At 47.5% G+C, this 19,606-nt stretch overlaps 1 protein-coding gene across 1 annotated transcript; it reads right to left on the reverse strand.

Annotated features, from left to right (window-relative positions):
• Positions 1-4,415: 4,415 nt before the first annotated feature.
• Npm2 (nucleophosmin/nucleoplasmin 2) lies at positions 4,416-11,630 on the reverse strand. Its single transcript, XM_036198577.1, has 8 exons — positions 11,573-11,630; positions 11,351-11,436; positions 11,137-11,259; positions 8,587-8,680; positions 7,391-7,557; positions 7,161-7,198; positions 4,560-4,593; positions 4,416-4,460 (listed from the first exon to the last, which is right to left on the reverse strand). The coding sequence occupies exons 1-8, from the start codon at positions 11,628-11,630 to the stop codon at positions 4,416-4,418; spliced, it is 645 nt and encodes a 214-aa protein (XP_036054470.1).
• Positions 11,631-19,606: the final 7,976 nt, after the last annotated feature.

Genomic DNA, 19,606 nt, shown 5'->3' on the forward strand with positions numbered 1-19,606 from the left:
GGGTTTTATTATGCAGCACCAACTGGCCTGAAATTCACCGTGTAGACGAACGAGGCTTGCCTTCAATTCAGACACCCACCTGCCTCCACCTCCCTAGCATTGTGATTAAAGGTGTGCGCCATGGAACTGGACGGGTTTAACTGGATTGGAATGTGACAGACAGCTGAGGTTCTGGAAGTTGGTGACTACTTTTTCACTTTACAGAAAGGTTAGCGGGTGGTGATCTGGAAGGAGGAGCGATTTGGGGCAAACTACGCGTCTAAATGAGCTCTGGCTCCCTGGAGTTCACAGAGCTGCATGGAGGTGGATTTATTTGCCGTTTTAAAGAGCTGACTGGGAAGGTGACATTCTTCCCTCCAGCTTCCTTCTCACCTCTCCGAGTTCCAACAGTCCACAAAGTGGTCTGTCGTTCTGCACCCCCCCCCCCCCCCCAACAAGCTAGCAGCATACCTTCCCCTGTTCCCCAACCGCAGGCTCAGCCCAGTTCTAAAGCAGGTGACTTTCTACCTCCACCTTCTCTTCTGCAGACTCAAATGCCTCTGCAGGGGGCCTGGGAGTGAATTTGAAGAGGTGTTTGAGAAGGTGGGAATTACCAGGGGGAGTTGAGGGATTTGGAATCAAATTTAAAGAAAGTTAGAATTGGGGACTGGCTGGGATTAGCTCAGTTGGTGGAAGGCTGGCCTAACATGCATGAAGTTTTGGGTCCCATCCTTAGCGCTGCTTAAACCAGGTGTCGTTGAAGCCTGTAATCCCAGTACTCCAGAGGCTGAAAGCAGCTGGGGGGGATCAGTTCAAGGTCATCATCAACCTTGGCTACAAAGCAAGTCGGAGGCCAGCCTGGGATATGAAACCATATCTTAAAAAAAAAAAAAAAAAGTCAGAGCTGGGCATGGTGGTGGCGCACGCCTTTAATCCCAGCACTTTTGAGGCAGAGGCAGGCGGATCTCTAAGAGTTCTCGAGGCCAGAGCAAATTCTAGGACAGCCAGGACTACATAGAGAAATCCTATCAAAACTGGAAGGTAAATGATACCCAATGTCTAACAGCAAGTTACCGGATGGCTGGGCCAAAGGGCCAAGGATCTGGTGCCCAGCACAGTACCGTGAAGTGACACAGTTTGATGTTCTTGGAAGCAGCTCCAGCCTGTTCACTTGTCAGCCCTGCTGGACACACCTCTACCTCCCGCCCTGCAACATTTCTACCTTCCACATTCTTGTGATCTTTGGAGACTCACTCCAGTCTTCGCCCGCTTCAGGGAACCTTGCCCACTCTCTCTCCATTAGACTCATATGACCTCACTAGCTCCCAGGCAGGGTGTATATATATATAACAGTAAAATATTTTCTTTGTAGAAAATAGTATAAATGATAACATTGTCCAATAAGCCCTTTTAAGCCAAATGATAGCTGAATTCTACATATAAATATTGATTAGATTCTGGGACACAGAAGAGACCTATCTTCATCTGTTCAGAGAGTTATGTTTTACTTAAGTTGTGTATGTAAAATTTCTGTTCATCTTTCCCTTCAACTGTTGATTTATGGCAGACATTTTTCTGTAGGCTAATCCATAATCTAAAAAGATTTTAGCCTCCTGAAAGTACGGCCAGCATGTTCTTTCATCAGCTTGATACGGTACAAATTCTTATCCTAATAGTGAAATGTTTCACTAAAGCTCCAGGCAGTGTGTTTAAAGGCCAATCCACCTGAATTCAATCCAAGGCATCAGCTGGGCTCACAGGTAAGAGGGCTCAGGTGCATGGAGGAGACAGCTAGAGACTGGAATTCAATGGTGATAGTGTCAGCTGGACGCAGAAGACAGGCATGGACCATCCCTACCTAGTGCCTTGAGCTCATTCGCCTGGAGGCAGAACTGCTCAAGGCTTCTGAGCCTGCGCACCTGTTTCCTGTCACTGGGGACAGGGCCTGTTGCCACTCGCTGGCTGGCCCCCTTAGTGCAGCCTAAATCTCCATGGTAACAGATACCAGCAGTGAAATTTGGTCTTGAGGCTTGGCCAAAGTCTGGAACCAGAGGGATATGGGGCAGCCTGCTTTATGTGAGGAATCCTTGACTCCCTGCCCCTTGTTACCTGGCACTTTCAGGCCTGGCTTTCAGGTTTGCTCTTACTGTTGGGGAGGCAGTAGCCAACTGCAAGTGGGAGGCAGCCTGGAGAGTGGGGAATGGGAACTGGGTTCTGGATCTTATCTCCATCCCTGTTGTGTGACTTGAAAAGTTCATTTCTTGCTAAGCAGTGGTGGCGCACGCCTTTAATCCCAGCATTCAGGAGGCAGAGCTACTTGGATCTTTGTGAGTTCAAGGCCAGAATGAGATCCAGGACCGTCAGGGTTGTTACACAAAAAATCTGTCTCAAAAAACCAACCCATCACCACCACCACCACCACCCCAAAAAAGTTCATTTCTCTGGCTCCAGGTTCTCTTTTAGAAAAAGGAAATGGCTGCTATCATGTCAGTTGAGACAAAGGACTCATGCTGCCCAGGAGGGAAAGGGGGACTCAGTTTACCTAACCTCTGGAAGAATTTCTCCCCTGATGGAGTGAGCTGGGGGAGAAAGGGTTTGCGAACATTTATCGGGGGCATTGAGAGGTGCTAAGCAGAGTGAGAGGTGGCTACCAACATTCTAGTTAATCTCCACCCCTTAGTGCCAAGTCCAACACCTCCAGTTGGGGCTGTCTCACACCCGTGCCCTACAGCCCAGCTGCAGTCCTGCCACCGGCCTCAGCCTAGGCATCCTTTTCCTGTAGGAACACGGGGGGGGGGGGGGGTGGGGTCAGGGCCAAGGGCACCCCTAGCAATGTGGACCGAGATCTGACCCTATTTCAGACCAGCAAATCCCGTCAGGTGGTCCACTGCCGTGCCTGTCGGTCAGTCCCGGGTGCATATCTGGTGTATTTAAGTGCCCCTGTACGTAGTGCCTTGCCTGGGGCTGCAGGAGGGAAGAAGACCCTGCTGGGTCTGCACCTAGCCATCGATAAGTTTCCCTCACACAGCCGACTGCACCCTAGCCCCTGCCCTCAGCTTACAAGATTTCCTGCATGCTGGCAGGAAGTCCTCCCACCAGAGGTCAAAAGCTAAGGCTCCGAGGCCAGGCTCTCTAGCTCCCCCTTCTGCTCCCTGACTTAGGTGCAGGCTCTGCTTTGGTTTTCTCATTGAAGAAGTGAAGCTGACATCACCCACCTCCTGGGGACAGCATGCATAGCTTGGGCTTGGCGCTGCTGCCGCCATGGCAGCCTTCCTTCAGGATGGACACCTGGAGCCTTTTCCTGCTTTAGACCAGCTGCATTCACAGGAACGGTCTTGCTAGCTCCCCGATCCCCTTCATGTCAGCTGCCTGTTCCCAGGAGCCTCCTCAGACCTCTTAGTTCCCTGTTTTCCCTCCTCCAAAGCATTTTCCACGGACCGAGATTATGGCATTGGCTTTGTGCCACCACCAGCCTGCAGGTGATTTGAATGGGAATGGAGGTAGGCAGCTAGCTTGGCTCCCCCATACCTGTGACTGACGCCACTGAACCAGGCTGGTTGAGCATCATCTGCACCAAGGGCCAAGGAGCTGAGCAGGAGTTGGATCGGCCTCCTGGGACTCATCCATGGGGGTCCTGGGCAGCTCTTGCCGGCTTGTTTCTGGCCTGGCCTCTAGGGATGCTGGGGTGGGGCAGGAAGAGCCTAGTACAGGTTCCTCCTCTGGGATTATCTTGTGATCCACTCAAATCAGCAGTGAACAGGCTCCAAAGCTACCTCGGCATGCTAATGAGGCCAGAGAGTCAGAGCGATGTGTTTTCTGTTTTCCAACTCTCGGCAGCCTCACCCTGTTACAGGCCTGTGTCCTGAGAAGTGTCATATGAGCCTTAGTCTCAACTGTAGTAGCCTAGGATGTCCCCCAGTGGGTGTCCCATTGGTGACAATTGCCTGAGAAGGGCAGAGAAAGGGAACAGAGTTTGGGCCTGGGTCAGGCCCTTCCTGGTAGCAAAAGCTGGTTGGGTCCTAGAGTTCTGTACTTGTAAACCTCATCTGCCTCAGCTCACTGGTGACAGGGCTGAGGCCAGATGCCTAGGCCTCCACTCAATCCTGGGGTGGAAACCTAGAAGAGAAACATGGGGCCAGTTTCTTGCTGGCGGTTGCCCTCTGCTGGGCACACGAGCTAGCACAGCCCCAAGGAGACCCACCCAGGGAAAAGGCTGAGGGAGGTTCTGATCATGCAAATTTTATTGTGGCTTATGCTAGCTTGTGGGGGTTCTTCTCCAAGAGCCTCTTGAAATGAAGGGCTGGGTGGTAGGGCTCCCTTGTGACCCCCACAATACTTTATTACATTTAGATTCAGGTGGAGGGGCTGGACACCTGCACCAGAGCACAGCTGGTGGACATCCTCTGGTGGACACAGGAGAGACCAAGGTGAGCTCCTCATTTCTTGAGTGCAGACTTCCTAGGTCTGGGCGTCGCTTTCCCCTGTGGAGATAAAGCGCCCTAAAGAGTTTCCCTTCTTCCTCCCCTCCCTCCCACCCTGGCAGCCTTCCCTAGGGCCAGCCCCAGCTTCTCATTGCTCACCCTCTTCCTGGGACTCTTGTCCTGAGGGCTGGGCCTGGAGAGGAAGAGGGGCAGGCAGAGTGGGCAAGAGAGCGCAGCTTCATGCCACAGCCGAGCCCTCCCAATCACTGCATGCAGGAGCAGAGCTGGGCAGTTCATCTAGACAGAGGGCTGGCCCAGAGAGAGGGAGGCGCAGGCTTGCCCCTCACCCTGGTCAACCCTCCTGTTCTGCCCCTCTTGTTATTTTGTTTGTAGTGCTAGGGATCAGACCTAAGTCTTGACGCACCGAAGGGAACGTTCTGCCACTGAGCTGTATTCCCAGCCCACATTTGAGTCTAATTTTTTGTGGTGTTGGGGAAGGGAACAGACTTGGTTTCTAGCATGCTAGGTAAGTCCTTTGCCACTGAGCTCAGCTTCAGCTTTGCTTATTTCCTTTTTTATTCTTTTTTTCTTTTCTTTTCTTTTTTTGGTCTGTGTGGTTTTGGTGCTTGTCCTGGATCTCACTCTCTAGACTAACTAGGCTGGCCTTGAACTCACAAAGACCCGCCTGGCTCTGCCTCCTGAGTGCTGGGATTAAAGACGTGCGCTGCCACCACCACCACCTGGCCTTATTCTGTCTCTTTAAGAGTGTGTTTTCTTTAGACTTCTATTGGTTTTCTTTCAAGTACATATATTTAAAAAAATGCCTTTTTCGCCTGGCAGTGGTGGTGGGTGGTGCATGCCTTTAATCTCAGCATTGGGGAGGCAGATGCAGAGGCAGGCCTAGTCTACAAGCAAGTTTCAGGACAGCCAGGGCTACCCCCAGAGAGAAACCCTGTCATGAAAAACAAAACCTGTTTTCAAATAGGAGGGAGACAGTGATAAAGGGTGGGAGTGTGGAGGTGGAGGTTCAACAGACAATATGTACTTAAATAGTTTTTCATTGTTTTTTTGTGTGAGACAGGGTCTGTCATGTAGCCCTGGATGTCCTGGAACTCACTATGTAGAAGACCAGGCTGGCTTAGAACTCAGAGAGCCACCTGCCTCTGCTTCCTGAAAGCTGGGATTAAAGGCATGTGTTACCATGATCAGCCTTAAAATATTTTTTTATTTTTCTCTCTTTTCTTCCTTCCAATTGTGAGACAGGCAGATTGAGGATGTTTTTTGTTAGACTGTGTTGTACAGGATCTTGGTACCATTAAGAGGCTTGTTGACACGATGTGTTCATCTCTTGGGGTGGGGGATGCAGAAGAGATTTGTCCTCGGAATCACAAACCAAAGAGACTCCAGAACTCCCAGTGATTCTGAACCACGCTTGGGATGTTCGTCACATAAGTGGATTGTTGATGGTTGGCTTTGCTGCTCTGCCATTGCTGGCTTTAATCCTGAACACAAGCCCAGTCTTGCTTTGGGACCTCTGTGCCTACGCAGGCAGAGAGGGAAAGGGTCTCCACCTTTCTTTCAATTTTCTCAAAATTTGCCATCATTGCAACCAATCTACCATTTACCTCTTGAAAATGCTCCAATGTCTTGTCTAGACAAACCCCACGTGACCTTCAAGGGCACCGTACCGTCCGTCCTCGTTGCGATGGCTGTTTAGGGGACTCAGCAGTTGCTCCAGTTGGCGGAGGTTTGGGCTGGATTACGTTTGAGTTTCTGGTTAGCAGAGGCTTCCACTTCCACAGCCTTGAGAACTGCAAGGCTTTGCCTCGGTGCATTCTCACGTGGAGGGTTTCTAGTCTTGGGGGGTTTCTTTCTGGTACTCATTGTTCTGTGTGCTGAGACTGGTATTTTATTTCAGCTGGTCCTGATGAATAAGCTGTCACTTAAATACATTTTAACAAGAACTGATATAATACATTTTTCACTATAAAAGCAATGTTAGCCTCACTGCACATAATTTATCAAACACATGAATATTACTTATGATCTTCATTATTTTCCAGTGTTAATCTTTTGCATCACTTTAGCCAAGCTGTTGCTAAAATACAAGACATGAAATGAACATGAGTCCATGCCCTATTCTCTTAATTCTATCCTTTTGATTGTTAACATGCTTCCAAAGCCTACATATGTTCCATTTACCTTGCACCATAGAGAAGAAAAAAAAAGGGGGATACTCTTATTGGCAGAAATTTTGAGTGCCACTATTTCCAGGACTGTTGGGTAAGGCCAGTGTGAGTTTGAGTGTAGATCTTGAACTGTTTTTTTTTTTTTTTTTTTTTTTAATTTGAGGAAGGGAGGAATTACCTCAGGTAGAGTCAGGTCAGAAGGATAGTTCATGCTTTTCAAGGACTGTGCCAACCTCCAGAGCTGTTGAATCCACATGTGTGCATGTATGTAAACATATTGCCTGTATCTGCTTCCCAGGACTATCTCACAGAAGAACTTTTGCTGCTTCAGTTCCTAGTGAGGATGAAGCAGGAGGATCACATGTCCACTGCCTGCCAGGGCTGTACAGCGAGTTTAAGGTCAGCCTGGGCAACTGACTGATATCCTGTCTCAAACAAAACAAGACACCCAAACCAAGCCAAACACAGTTTGGGGCTGTAGCACAGCTGTACCCTGTTTGCTTAACATGCCAGAAGCCTCGACTTCAATCCTTGGTGGTGGCCATAGTGGGGAATTAAGGGCGGGAATTACCTGACTGCCTCCTCCTCTTCTTTTTCTATCTTTTTTTTCTGGGAACAAAAACCAAGTGTTATTTGGAGAGTTAACCCCAAGACCCAGAACCAGAACACATTCTTGAATACTGAGCAGTCCCAACTGTGACATGCAGAACTTTAGTAGTGATGGCCTTGGCTGGTCCCAAATACCCAACCTGGGAGGCCCAGCTCAGGTCCTGGTGCCTCATCTCATTCTTTTTCCCCAACCTTAGCCAAGCTCATCTGCTTCTGGGGGGCCACCCTTTTGACTTGTTTGATAGGCGTCTCTTCTAGTGATATATCCACATCTTCATCTTCATCTTCCTCCTCCTCCTCTTCCTCCTCGCCATCTTCCTCCTCTTCCTCATCATCTTCCCAGGGTATGTCTGAAGTCTCTGTAATGGAATGGGAAGTAGGCAGGAATAGAGCATGGTGGAAGAAAACCAGAACATCTGAACTACAGGGTTAATGCCCTCCCCACCAACCCTTTCTGTTCCAAGTTTATCCCCAGACAAGCAGTGGGGTGGAGAGGGTTCACCTTCTGCAGCAAGCCATATCCTTTCTGTCCCTTCCTCCAAAGTAGGGGCCAGGGTGAAGCAAGGGACAGGAGATCTCCATGCAGACTAGGGAAAGGAGGACAGGCAGGAGAAGGATGTGTATTGAAAATTGGCTGGGACAAGGCTGAAGCTGGATGAGCAGGGGAGGGAGATGTAGATGGTGGGGTTACAGTATGGCTTGGCCCTCTAAGGTTCATGTCCTAGAAACTTGGTCCCCAGTGTGCCATGTTGAGGTGGAGGAACCTGTTCAGAGGTCTGATGTGAGGTAGATTTTTTTTTTTTTAGACAAGCTCTCTATGTAGCCCTGGCTGTCCTGGAACTCACTCTGTAGACCAGGCTGGCCTCAAACTCAAGAGATCCACCTGCCTCTGCCTACTGAGTGCTGTGATTAAAGGCGTGTGCCACCATCAGTCTGTGAGGTGGATCTTAAAGGTGACAACATGGCAAGCTGCCTAAGTTGTGGCCCATGTTATCACTATGGCTTCATACTTACTAGTAAGCCAATCTTTGAAATACTTCCAAATACTAGTTATAGTTCAGAGCTTCTCTTTTTGGAGAGAGGGTCTTGCTATGGAGCACAGGCTGGCCTTGAGCTGGGATTACAGGCTGTGCCACCATGCCCAGCAAGAGTCTTGGAAGACCCTGTTTACCCTACAATATCCTCTGAAGCGGAAACGAGGGCCACGCCACTCTCATGATACAGCTGAGGCCTGAAGCTGACATGGAAAGGCAAGTGAAAAGTCAGGGCTGCAGCCTTGCCACAGCCTTCTAGTTCAGGCTACTAGCTGCCATTTGCCTTTGGAGGAGCTGTTAAAAAAAAGTCAAGATTCTCTTGAGACCTCAGCTACCTAGGACACATCAACTTACCATAACATTCGTGGCCACTGAGGAACACAGGTCCTGAGCCAGCCCGGAGCCGGAAAGTCACTGGAGGACAAAGCTCCATACCTGTCATTGTGGTCTGTGGTGGGAAGGGACATCAGAGCAATGTAGAAGACACAGGTAACTCAGCCTGGCCCCTGGTAGGGGCTGGTCACACAATGCTGTCATCCCAGTGTTAAGGAGGCAGGAGGATTTTTAAGTTCCAGCCAGTCTGGATGACATGAGTGAGACCATCTCAAAACAAAACAACCCCAAACACACAAACAACCCTCTTCCCAACATGACCACACATTGGGAATAAATCTCTTTTCTCAAGTCAGAGTGGTGCACACCTGTATCCCAACACGCGGGAGGAGGGACCGCCAGGAGGACCACTGAGAGTCTGAGGCCAGTTTGGGCTACACAGACTCGGTCTCAAGGATCAGCAAGAGCAAGAAAACAAGAAACAAATGAAAGAAAGGGAGACCATGCCAACTGGTGGGATGGTTCAGTGAGTGAAGGCACTTGCTGAGCACGCCTGGCAGCCAGAGATCAGTCCCTGAACTCACAGAAGGCTTGAGAGAACCTACTCCACAAAGCTGTTCTAACTGCCACATGAGTGCTGTGGCAAGCACGTTCACACACTCCCCACCCCCAGGAATCCTTAAGTAAAGAAAGATGTCAGGCTGGGCTTGGGAGGTAGACGCAGGTGGATCTCTGTGATTTTGAGGCCAGCCTGGTCTACAGATCGAGATCCAGAACAGCTAGGGCCACACACAGCGAAACCCTGACTCAAAATCCAGAAGTGATGCCATCGTATTAAAGTGAATTGTGAGTTCACACGCTCAAATAAGGAACCCAAAGGGCTCAGATGTTATTCCACCGACATAATGGTATGTTAATGGAATGATGGAGGAAGAACCTGGAATCAGGGGAGTCAAAACATTTGAGAGGCTGGGAAGAAGGGCTGACTATTAAGAGCACTGGCTGCTCTTCCAGAGGAGCTGAGTTCAAGTTTCAGCAGCTACACAGTGTTTCACAGTCACCTGAAACTCTAGTTTCAAGGCCCTCCCCTGGCCTCTGTGGGAACCAAGTATGAATGTGCAGACATATGCAGGTAGAATACTCACGCATGTAAAATAAAACTAAGTAAAAATCTTTTTAAAAAAGCATTTGAGGGCTAGAGATATGGCTCAGTGAATAAGAGCACTGGCTCTTCTTACAGAGGTCCTGAGTTCAATTCCCAGCAACCACATGGTGGCTCCCAACCATCTGTAAAAGAACTGGCACCCTCTTCTGGCCTGCAGGCCAAACACTGTATACATAATAAATAAATCTTAAAAAAAAAAAAAAAAAAGCATTTGACGACATTTAACTCCCTATTCCTGAATAAAAATAAATCTTAAAGTATCAGAGGACTAGATGGGGGCTCCATTCCTTTGGTGAAGTGGTATTTGTCAATCACTTCATGGAAAGCCATCTTAAATTAAGGAAGAGGGAAGATCAACTGTTCACATTTATCTAATTACAGTTCCCAATTACTCTGGAGTTTTGACTTTATAGCGATGCAGAAGTTAAACTTGTTTAGTAGAAAACACACCTGAATTCTGAATTTTGATCTTTTCCTAGGCCTGTCTCGTTAGGGCCATGGCAATGAGCACCATGATGCTCTCCCCACCCTGTTTTCTCAAAGGCAAGCAAATGATGCTTCTACAGCAAGGCATGGTGCTAAACTAGGATGCTCCATGGGATAAGCATAGTAAAAGCATTTCCCAATTACAACATCTTCAACTTACAAGCTCAGTTTTAAGTCAGGGAGAATTTGTATTATACTAAAGTCCTAGCCCATGGAGCAATGCAGTGAGGCTGTGGGAAAAGGGCTCAGTGTGGTGGCATACACCTATCATCCCAGCACCAAGGAGGGTGAGGCAGGAGAATTATAGGTTTAAGGCTATCCTGTGATACAATATGAGACCCTGTCTCAAACAAACAAGGTCAGGTGAGATGGCTCAGCAGGTAAAAGCACTTGCTGTCCTGAGTTCGATTCCTGGAACCCACAACAGGAGAGACAACTTCTTGAAAGTTGCCCTCTGATCTCCGCATATGCTATGGCACATGTGCCTAAACACACACACACACACACACACACACACACACACACACACACACACTCCCCATCCCCAATGCATTTTTAAAAACCTCCGAACTACAAACCTGTTATTATTCACAAACAATGATTAATTGTGGACAGTATGGGATACCGGAAGGTAGAGAATTTCTAGACACATAACCCAAATAAAAGCTACCAAGAATGTCTTGGTGACTAGTAGTAAATGGCTTGAACGTGACACTGTTGGAGAGGACATTTGGCTTGTTCATGTTTGCAAGGCTCTGGGAAGCAGGAATTGGGATGGATCCCCACTGTGTCAAGGCCATACTGCCTTTCTAGCATGGCTATAAGCCCAGGGAATGAAGGCACCCACATTTACGTCCAGGCCCATTGGAGGATGAAGCTAGGCAGTGATCGCTTCCTTGGGCCTAAAGGAAGAGACTCACCATAGGTAGGACGGAGGCCCTCAGTGAGGCAATGGTGACTGGTAATTTTTTGTCTTCCAGGTTGGCTGAGGGCAGGACCTCCACACGATTTACCTCCTCTTTGGCTTTCTCCCCTAAGCAGATCTTAGGAGGGTGATGGGAGAAAGCTGTTACCTGTTGAGACCAGAAATGCACGCTTGTTCCAGCCTTCTTCCCCTTTTTGGGAGGTACCTACCGTGCTGAGCAACAGTCTACAGCTGTCCTTCTTTTCCCCTTGGGGTCTGAAGGTGCAAGTCAGTCTTTCGTGATTGAGCTCACCGCCTGTACAGAGAAGATGGCAGTGTGGGGCTGGGAGGCTCATGGGTTCCCCCGCCACACACACACACACACACACGTTAGGGGCACAGCACCCCAGCAAGCCCATTCCACTTTTGCTGGGGACAGCCTTAGCCCTTACCCCAGAGTATGAGCTTGGCTGTGTTTTCTGTCCCACTGCTGATGCTCTGGAGACTCATGCTGCTTTGCTGAGTGGCTTCGTGGTGGTAAGGTAGGGTCTTGGGTCCCTGGTTTGGAGCTCAGCTGCTATCACTGTCTCCTGTGTAATGTAAGGAAGGCTCACTAGAGGCCTGGGGAATTGTGGCTGTAGTAATAGCCATTGAAAACTCCTGGAGGCCAAGGCCAAGGCCAAGTCATTCTCCCCCATCCCCCATGCCAGCAACAGATCAGAGCATCCCTAGACCTGAGACAGAAACACTCAAATCAGCAGTGGAGAGAATGGCGGTTTTGTGTACCCCAAGTTTGGAAGCTTGCTGAGATTATCTGACTGCCCTTGGGGCCCCTCCCAGAACCCCAGTGTGGAGAGGGAGGAGACACCAGGGTATGTGTTCAGTTGCATCCATATCCCACTCACACCCTGTTCAGGCTTACTGTGCTGCCAGACATGAGTCTTACCTCCAACCTCAGGTTCTCATCTGGTTTCAGAACTTCACCCAAGGGCCAGCTTCCCACACCAGGCTTAAGAAGCCTGGAGAAGAGGAGGGGAGGGGAGGTACCTAATTAGCCTTAAAGAAGTAGCCCTTCTTCCTTCCTTCCTCCCCTCCTGCCTGGAATCACCTGGCACTTGAGTGTTGAACATCACCGCCACTGTTTCCCATTGAGCAGGTCTAGGTGGGGCCAAGAGAATTTGCATTTCCTACCAGTTTCCAGGTGAAGCTGCTGCTGTTGGCCCAGAAAGAAGTCCTACTGGAGAACCACTGTTCCTAGCCAGTGGGTACTTAGCACAAGTGTCTTTGCTACTTAGAGATGCTTTGCCATCTGGTAGGAAGCACCGGTAATGACTATGGCATTTTCAAAGTGCCTGTCCAGTTATTAAAGTTGAGTTATTTGAGATTATTTTCTTATTAAGTTACAGAGGTTCTTTATATATACTGGGTGTTTGTCTTGTGTCAAATATATGTATTCCAAAGATTTTTTCACTCCAAATTTTGTATTGTTTCTTTCCTTTCTTTCTTTCACCCCCTCCTTCCCTTCCTCTCTCTCTCTCTCCCTCCACCCTCCCTCCTTCCTTCCTTTTTGAGACAAGGTCTTGTTATGTAGCAAGGCTGTTTTTTTTTTTTTTTTTTTTTTTTTTTTTTTTTTTTTGCCAGGGCTGAGGACGCAAGCGCTCTATCACTGAGCTAAATCCCCAACCCTGCAAGGCTGTTCTTGAACCCAAGGTTCTTTTGCCTTTCCGTCCCAAGTGTTGGGATTACAGGCGGGCGCCACCACACCTGACTCTGATTTTAGCTTTGACTCTTAGGTGTACGATGTATTGAGTTCACTTTTCTGAGACGGTGCTGTGACGGCTAAAGAAACTCTCTTTTGTGCTAGGCATCCATCCTGGTGCCCACTAGCAGTTTGTCTCTGACTTCAGTTCCTGGATGATAAGTGCCCAGGAACCCTGTCTTAGTCACCCCCATGCAAAAATATATAACCTTGGCCCATCCTGGTGGTGCACGCCTTTGATCCCAGCCAGCACTCGGGAGGCAGAGGCAGGTAGATCTCTGTGAGTTCAAGGCCAGCCTAGTCTACAGAGCCAGTTCCAGGATGGCCAGGGTAACACAGAGAAAACCCATCTCCCACAAAACAAAACAACATGATTGCTGTTTGGTTTCTGTAGCTTGCTTCTGTAGGCATTCAAGGACTAATTTGAGGTCACCTGATCTTGACAGAGCAGAACAGCTCTTGCCTTGCTTGTGTAGATGCTCAGAGTCTTCTGTGGTTTTCATCTTTAAAAACCCTCCCTTCACCCCTCTTTCACAAAGCAATCTCAACCTTGGCTCAGAGATTATTGTCCTGCTAGCCACTTTAATAAATTTAATTATAATCCAGACTGATTTCCCAAGAACTTCATAACACTATCTCATGTTGTAAACAATGGCCTTGAACTTGTGAGCATCTGTCTCTGCTTCCTGAGGACATGGGACTCCGGGCATGTGCTATTACATCAGTTTGAGTTCATTTTTATTTATGTAGTAGGAAACGTTCAATGTTGATCCCTCACCTCCTGCCTTTCCCTCAAATGCATATCCAGTTCCTCTAACACCAATTCTGAAAAAGACTGTCCTTTTCTCGTACACTGACCTTGGCACCTTCATTGTCAGGTGATCTTTCTGGACTGTCTTCTGTTTCATTGGTTTGCTTGTCTGCCCTTGAGCTAGAGCCACACAGGCTTGATAGCAGATCTTGAGATCAGGCAACATGAGTGACCCAGCCAGTCTTTTTATTTTAAAAAATATTTTAAGGCTGAGGGTGTATTTTAGTGGTAGAGCACTTGACTATTATGTGAAAGGCCCTAGGCTTCATCCTGAGCACCAAAAGAAAAGATTTTGGGGGCTGGAGAGATGGCTCAGTCAGTGGTTCAGAGCACTTGTTGCTGCTACAGAAGACCCAAAGGGTGGTTCACAACTGTCTGTACCTTGTTTCAGGAATCTGATGCCCTCTTCTGACCTCCAAGGCAAGTATGTTGTGCACACATGTATGTACAGGCAAAACACTCACACACATAAAATAAATCTAAAAAAGCAAAAATCAAGACTTTTAAACTATTTCAGGTTCTTTGCATTTTCACAGACACTTAATCAACACACCAGTTTCTACAAAAAGGCCTTTTGAAATTTCTATTGAACAAACAATAACTTTATGTAGCTGGATGAAGTGAAGCACACCTTTAATCCCAGCACTTGGGAGCCAGAGGCAGGTGGATCTCTGTGAGTTTGAGGCCAGTGAAGTTTATCAAGTGAAAGTCCAGGGCAGCCAGAGGTATACAGCAACCCATCACTATATACAATGAATATACACCAATAAAAATGTAAAGCACTTACTGAAAAAACTTCAGACTTTATTGAACACAGAGGTCAGTGTCAGGGGCCAGCGATGTAATTCCATGGTAAAGTGCTTGCCTAGCATGTGTGAAGCCCGGTGTTCTGTCTCTTTAACAACAAACCACCAAAAAACCCACTATGAAGACAATCGACATCACAGCACTTTTGGAATCAGCCAGTTATGAACACATTACAGTCTAATTTCCCTTGGCTTTTAGCACAGATCTAAAATTATTCATATGTATTTCATGGTCTTGGACACCATGGAAAATGGTATATATTTTAAAATTTAATCTAATTGTTTTTAGTACATACAAATAACCTCTATTTCCCCCATCAGCAGTAGAGAACCAATGTAGGCAAATGCAGGGTCTTGGACAGGTTAAACAAGCATGTCACAAGACTGGTTTTTGTAGGGAGAAAGAGCTGGTGGATCTAGTTACCGAAGTGCCATGGAGAGGACACGTGGAGAGGACCAAATGACAACAAAGTACTGCACATGTGTGTGAAGTGCCACAGTGAAACCATTGTATGGTAACCTGAAAATGAAAACCCATGAACAAACAATCGACTTTCACACATCGGCCCTGTCTTCTGAGTTCCAGTGGCTCTTTTTGTACTCCAAATCAGGACACTGAGAATAAGACAAGGTTCACGTCTTCCTTTGAGATTTTGTGCCTTTTCTCTTTGAGCTGCATTCATTTGGTTAGGACCTTGGTAAAACATCCACCTCTTTTTGAAAGAGAGTTTGACTATGTAGTCCTGGCCAGCCTGGGACTTGCTATGCAGGCTGGCTCAAACTCACAGAGATCCACCTCCCTTTGCTGCTGCTGCTTCTCCTCCTCCTCCTCCTCCTTCTTTTTTGTTTTTTTTCAAGACAGAGTTTCTCTGCGTAGCTTTGCACCTTTCCTGGATCTCACTTGGTAGCCCAGGCTGGCCTGGAACTCACAGAGATCCGCCTGGCTCTGCCTCCCGAGTGCTGGGATTAAAGGCGTGCGCCACCACCCTTGGCCTGCCTCCTTCCTCCCCTTTTCCCCCCTCTTTCTGTCCAAGACACAGTTTTCATATATGTACACGTGTGTATACACACACACACACACACACACACACTCACACACACACTTATATATTCCCAGTCTGGCCTTGAAGTTTGAGTCTTTCTGCCTCAGCCTTCCAGGATTGCAGGTTTGTGTTACTACAGATAACCTTTTGCTTTAAGGGAAAAAGATCCCATTTTCACCTTTAAGTATGTTGTTGGTAAGTTTTTGTAGATTATAAGGTTAAGAATGTGTGTTGGGATTACATTCAACACCACATACAAGACCCCATGTTTGTTCCCCAATATCACCACTCACAAAAAGTTTCTTGGGCTGGAGAGATGGCTCAGTGGTTAAGACTCTTCCAGAGGTCCTGAGTTCAATTCCCAGGGACCACATGGTGGCTCACAACCACCTATAATGAGATCTGTTGCCATCTTCTGGATTGTAGGAATACATGCAAGCAGAACACTGTATACACAATAAATAAGTTTAAAAAAAGTTCCTTTCTATTCTTTTTTTTGCTGAGTTATTTTTGAGATGAGGCCTCATATAGTCCAAGTTGGCCTTGAACTCACTATGTAACTGAGGATGACCTGGAACTTCTGATCTTTTTGCCTCCATTTCCAATGTGCTGGGATTAAAAGCATTCATCACCATATTGGCTTTGTGTTGTGCTAGAGACTGAACCCAGTGCTTCCTGAATGCTAGGCCAGCGGCTAGCACTTTGCCAACTAAGCTACACCCCCAGTAAACTTTTTTTTTTTTTTTTTGGTTTCAAACTTAATATCATGAGTTTAGAATTTTATCGTATTTTCTATATCTACTGAGATGATCTCTAATTTTTCCTTAGTTTATGTGGTGTTACATTTATGTTTTTTGTAGAATATTTAAAATTATTGTTATGTGCTTGGGTGTTTTGTCTGTATGGTTTATCTGAGCACTTGAGTGCCTGGTGTCCACAGAGCCCAGGAGAGGTAGTTAGAGCCCCTGAAGTTGGAGTTACAGATGGTTGTGAGCAACCCTATGGGTGTTGGGAATCTAACCCAGTGATCTCTGGAGGAGCAGCAAGTGCTTTTAACTGATGAACTACCACTCCAGTCTCTTATTCTTGAAAGTTAAATCAACCTTGCATTTTAGACTCAGCCACACTTAATCATGTTGTATTATTACTTTTTATAGATTGTTGATTTTGACATGTTTACATTTTGGTAAGAATGCATCTAAATTCATAAGAGACATTCGTCTAAAAGCTTTAAATTGAAAAATATTTTATGTGTATGGGTGTTTTGTATGTCTGTGCATGTAAGACCTCACCATGAGCATGCCTTGGTTTGAGAGGCCAGATGGTGTTGAGTCCCTGAAACTGAAGATATGGACTGTTGTGAGCTCCCATGTGGGTGCTGAGGATTGAACCTGGGTCCTCTAGAAGAGCACCAAGTGCTTTTTAACTGCGGAATCGTCTCTCCAGCCCCCTAAACATTCTTTTTTTCTATTCCTTAATGTCTTTGGTTTTTGTATTCAAGGTGTATTTGCTTAGTAAAATGAAGTGTTTCCCCTCTTCTGAGTTTCTGTGTGACTGGTATTGATTTTGCATAAATGTTTTGACACCTCCAGGAGCGGAGTGGGGCCTTGTTTCAGGTTCTCCCAGTGCGCTGTCTTTACACCCCGCCCCTTAGTCTTGCCCAGTGCGTTCTCTTTCTCAGTCAGGTGACGCTCCATTCTAGAACTAGGGAACTAAAGTTGTGTTGATCCGCCTCTCAATATTCCTCAACTTCCTTCTCACAGCCCTAGCCTTGGTTCACGTGTCCTCTCCGTTAGGCTGGTCGGCTAAGCAGACTGGTTACTGGGCTGGCCTTTGGAGTTTTAGAAGCCCGGTTTTTTAGGATCAAACCCCAACCTCTTGCAGGCCCACTCTCCACTCAGACACAAAGAAAGCTACACTATCTCTTCGGCCATATTCTCTCTGCGTGCCTTCTTGGTCAGGGCAGGGCTTCGCTGGAAGCAGTACTACGCAGAGCACCCCTTTGCGTCTGCGACTCCCCACTGGTTTAGCACTCCAACTTTGGGACAAGGACTCTGTGACAACCGCGGCGGATACCAGTGTGAGGACGCGACGCAAATAAATTCAGATTTCTGCAAGCACAGGGCCCAGGGAAAGTCTTCCCGCTTTAGGTTAGCCCTGCAGTTACAGCCGGAAACCACCCAGCGCATGAATCCTTACGGCGCATGCGAGGAACAGGGGCGGGATCTGATCTGGGGATTCTGCGCAGTCCAGAGGCAACCTAGGCGCGGCGTCTCCTTCTGACGCACGGAACGCGCGGAATCACTTCCGGGTCCGCGCATCCAGAGGTTTGGGTTCCCGCTGCTCTTTTTTGGTGTCAGGTGCGGCTGGTCAAGCTGGGAATCTCCGCAGGGACTTCACTCCCTTCAGTACCTCTTTCCACCCTCCGCCTCCTGCCTTCAGCAAACGTATCTGCGGCTCATAAGCCACATCCTTGTCATCCATCACGACGTGACCTGATCCTTTGATCCTGGCTTGGAAGGAGCACATTTTGGTTGCTGGGACAGATAAGGGACAAGATTAGGATCATCTCAAACAAACAAGCAGGCTCTAAAATTTAGGGATGCGGACAGAAGGGAGGGAGGACCTTTGGGTCTCTGGGCCTGCAGATAAGCAAAGAGCATAGTTTATACATTTGACAAAAGTGGGTTTTGCAGATGTAAACGGCACGTGGAAGGTGGTATGGCTGCGGGAGCTGCTGTTGCACCTGTCTAGTTAAGTGAAGGGTTCTGCCGCAGTGTTTATAGCTTGTCAATAAAGATTGTGTCTCGATTTTGTGACTCGCGCCCCAGACTGGATTTAAGAGGTGTTTAATCATATGAAGTAATGACCGGCTGTACTCTTTGTGTTTACACTCCAACTCTCGTCATTTTCACTCTCCAGTTGAATTGGGTGTCAGATGTTTTACTAAGAGCCACTGAGAGCTGGGGAGAGGCCTGTAATTTCTGACTTTAAGACTATGTTCTCCACTCTTTACTAGTCGTGGGGAGTATCTATTGTGTAAGTGGCTCTTCTGAGCCTTTTTGTTTTTTGGTGGGGTTTGGAGGTGGGGAAGAGGGCAGTCATGTTATCTGTTCTTGATCTGATTCTTCTACTGCTCCCCACTGCTATCACAGGTGTGCACCACCTTGTGCACCTCTGACCTTTTCATAAGGCTGTTTTGAACTACAGCCAGACGTGGTGGTGCATGCCTTTAAGCCCAGCACTTGGGAGGCAGAGGCAGGCAGATCTTTTTAACTACCAAAATTATGCATATGTGCATTTCAGTGCAGGGCCAGAGAAGCTGTTGGAGCCTAGGGAACTGGAGTTACAGGTAGTTGAGAACGGCCTGATGTAGGTGCCAGGAGCTAACTCAGGTTTTCAGCAACAGCAACAAATGAATGCTCCAGCAGTCCCTCCCTTTGTTCCCCCAAGACCAGCTGATTTGGCATTCATGGCAACCCTCCTGCTCTAGTCTCTTAAGTGCTGTCATTACAGGCATGAGCCACCATGTCTGGCTTTTTACTGTTTTTCCTGTGGGCTTGTTCTCCAGACCATGAATCCCAATGCTTGACTGGCATAACTTGTGGTTCAGTAGTAGCAATTAAATGATTCACCTCTGCCCAGATTGCACTCTTTTATAACCCAGTGATGAGATGGATTAGGTTAATAGGTGCTTCTGCGTGCTGAGTGTTTTATGAAGTCTTTAACTGAAAGTATAATGTGGGGGCTGGAGAGATGGCTCAACGGTTAAGATAAGAACACTGGCTGCATTCCCAGAGGTCCTGATTCCCAGCAACCACATGGTGGCTCACAACCATCTATAGTGGGATCTGATGCCCTCTTCTGTATACAGTTGTACATGCAGATAGAGCACTCACACAAAAAATTCTTAAATTTATTGAACTTTTAAAAAATAAATGCTGCTGGGCAGTGGTGGTGCTTGCCTTTAATCCCAGCACTTGACAGGCAGAGCCAGGTGGAGCTCTGTGAGTTTGAGGACAGCCTGGTTTACAGAGCAAGATCCAGGACAGGCACCAAAGCTAAAA

This window comes from Onychomys torridus, chromosome 9 (genome assembly GCF_903995425.1).
Source record: "Onychomys torridus chromosome 9, mOncTor1.1, whole genome shotgun sequence".
Lineage (NCBI taxonomy): Eukaryota > Metazoa > Chordata > Mammalia > Rodentia > Cricetidae > Onychomys > Onychomys torridus.

What these genes read in the sequence shown, in the direction of transcription:
- Npm2 (XM_036198577.1), bottom strand. Translation starts at nt 11,630, where the DNA reads ATGAGTCTCCAGAGCATCAGCAGTGGGACAGAAAACACAGCCAAGCTC. An exon ending in AGCCAAGCTCATACTCTGGG is followed by an intron (nt 11,437 to 11,572) that starts GTAAGGGCTAAG and finishes TTCTCTGTACAG; the next exon opens with GCGGTGAGCTCAATCACGAA. An exon ending in AGCAGATGAGCTTGGCTAAG is followed by an intron (nt 7,199 to 7,390) that starts GTTGGGGAAAAA and finishes TTTTGTTCCCAG; the next exon opens with AAAAAAAAGATAGAAAAAGA.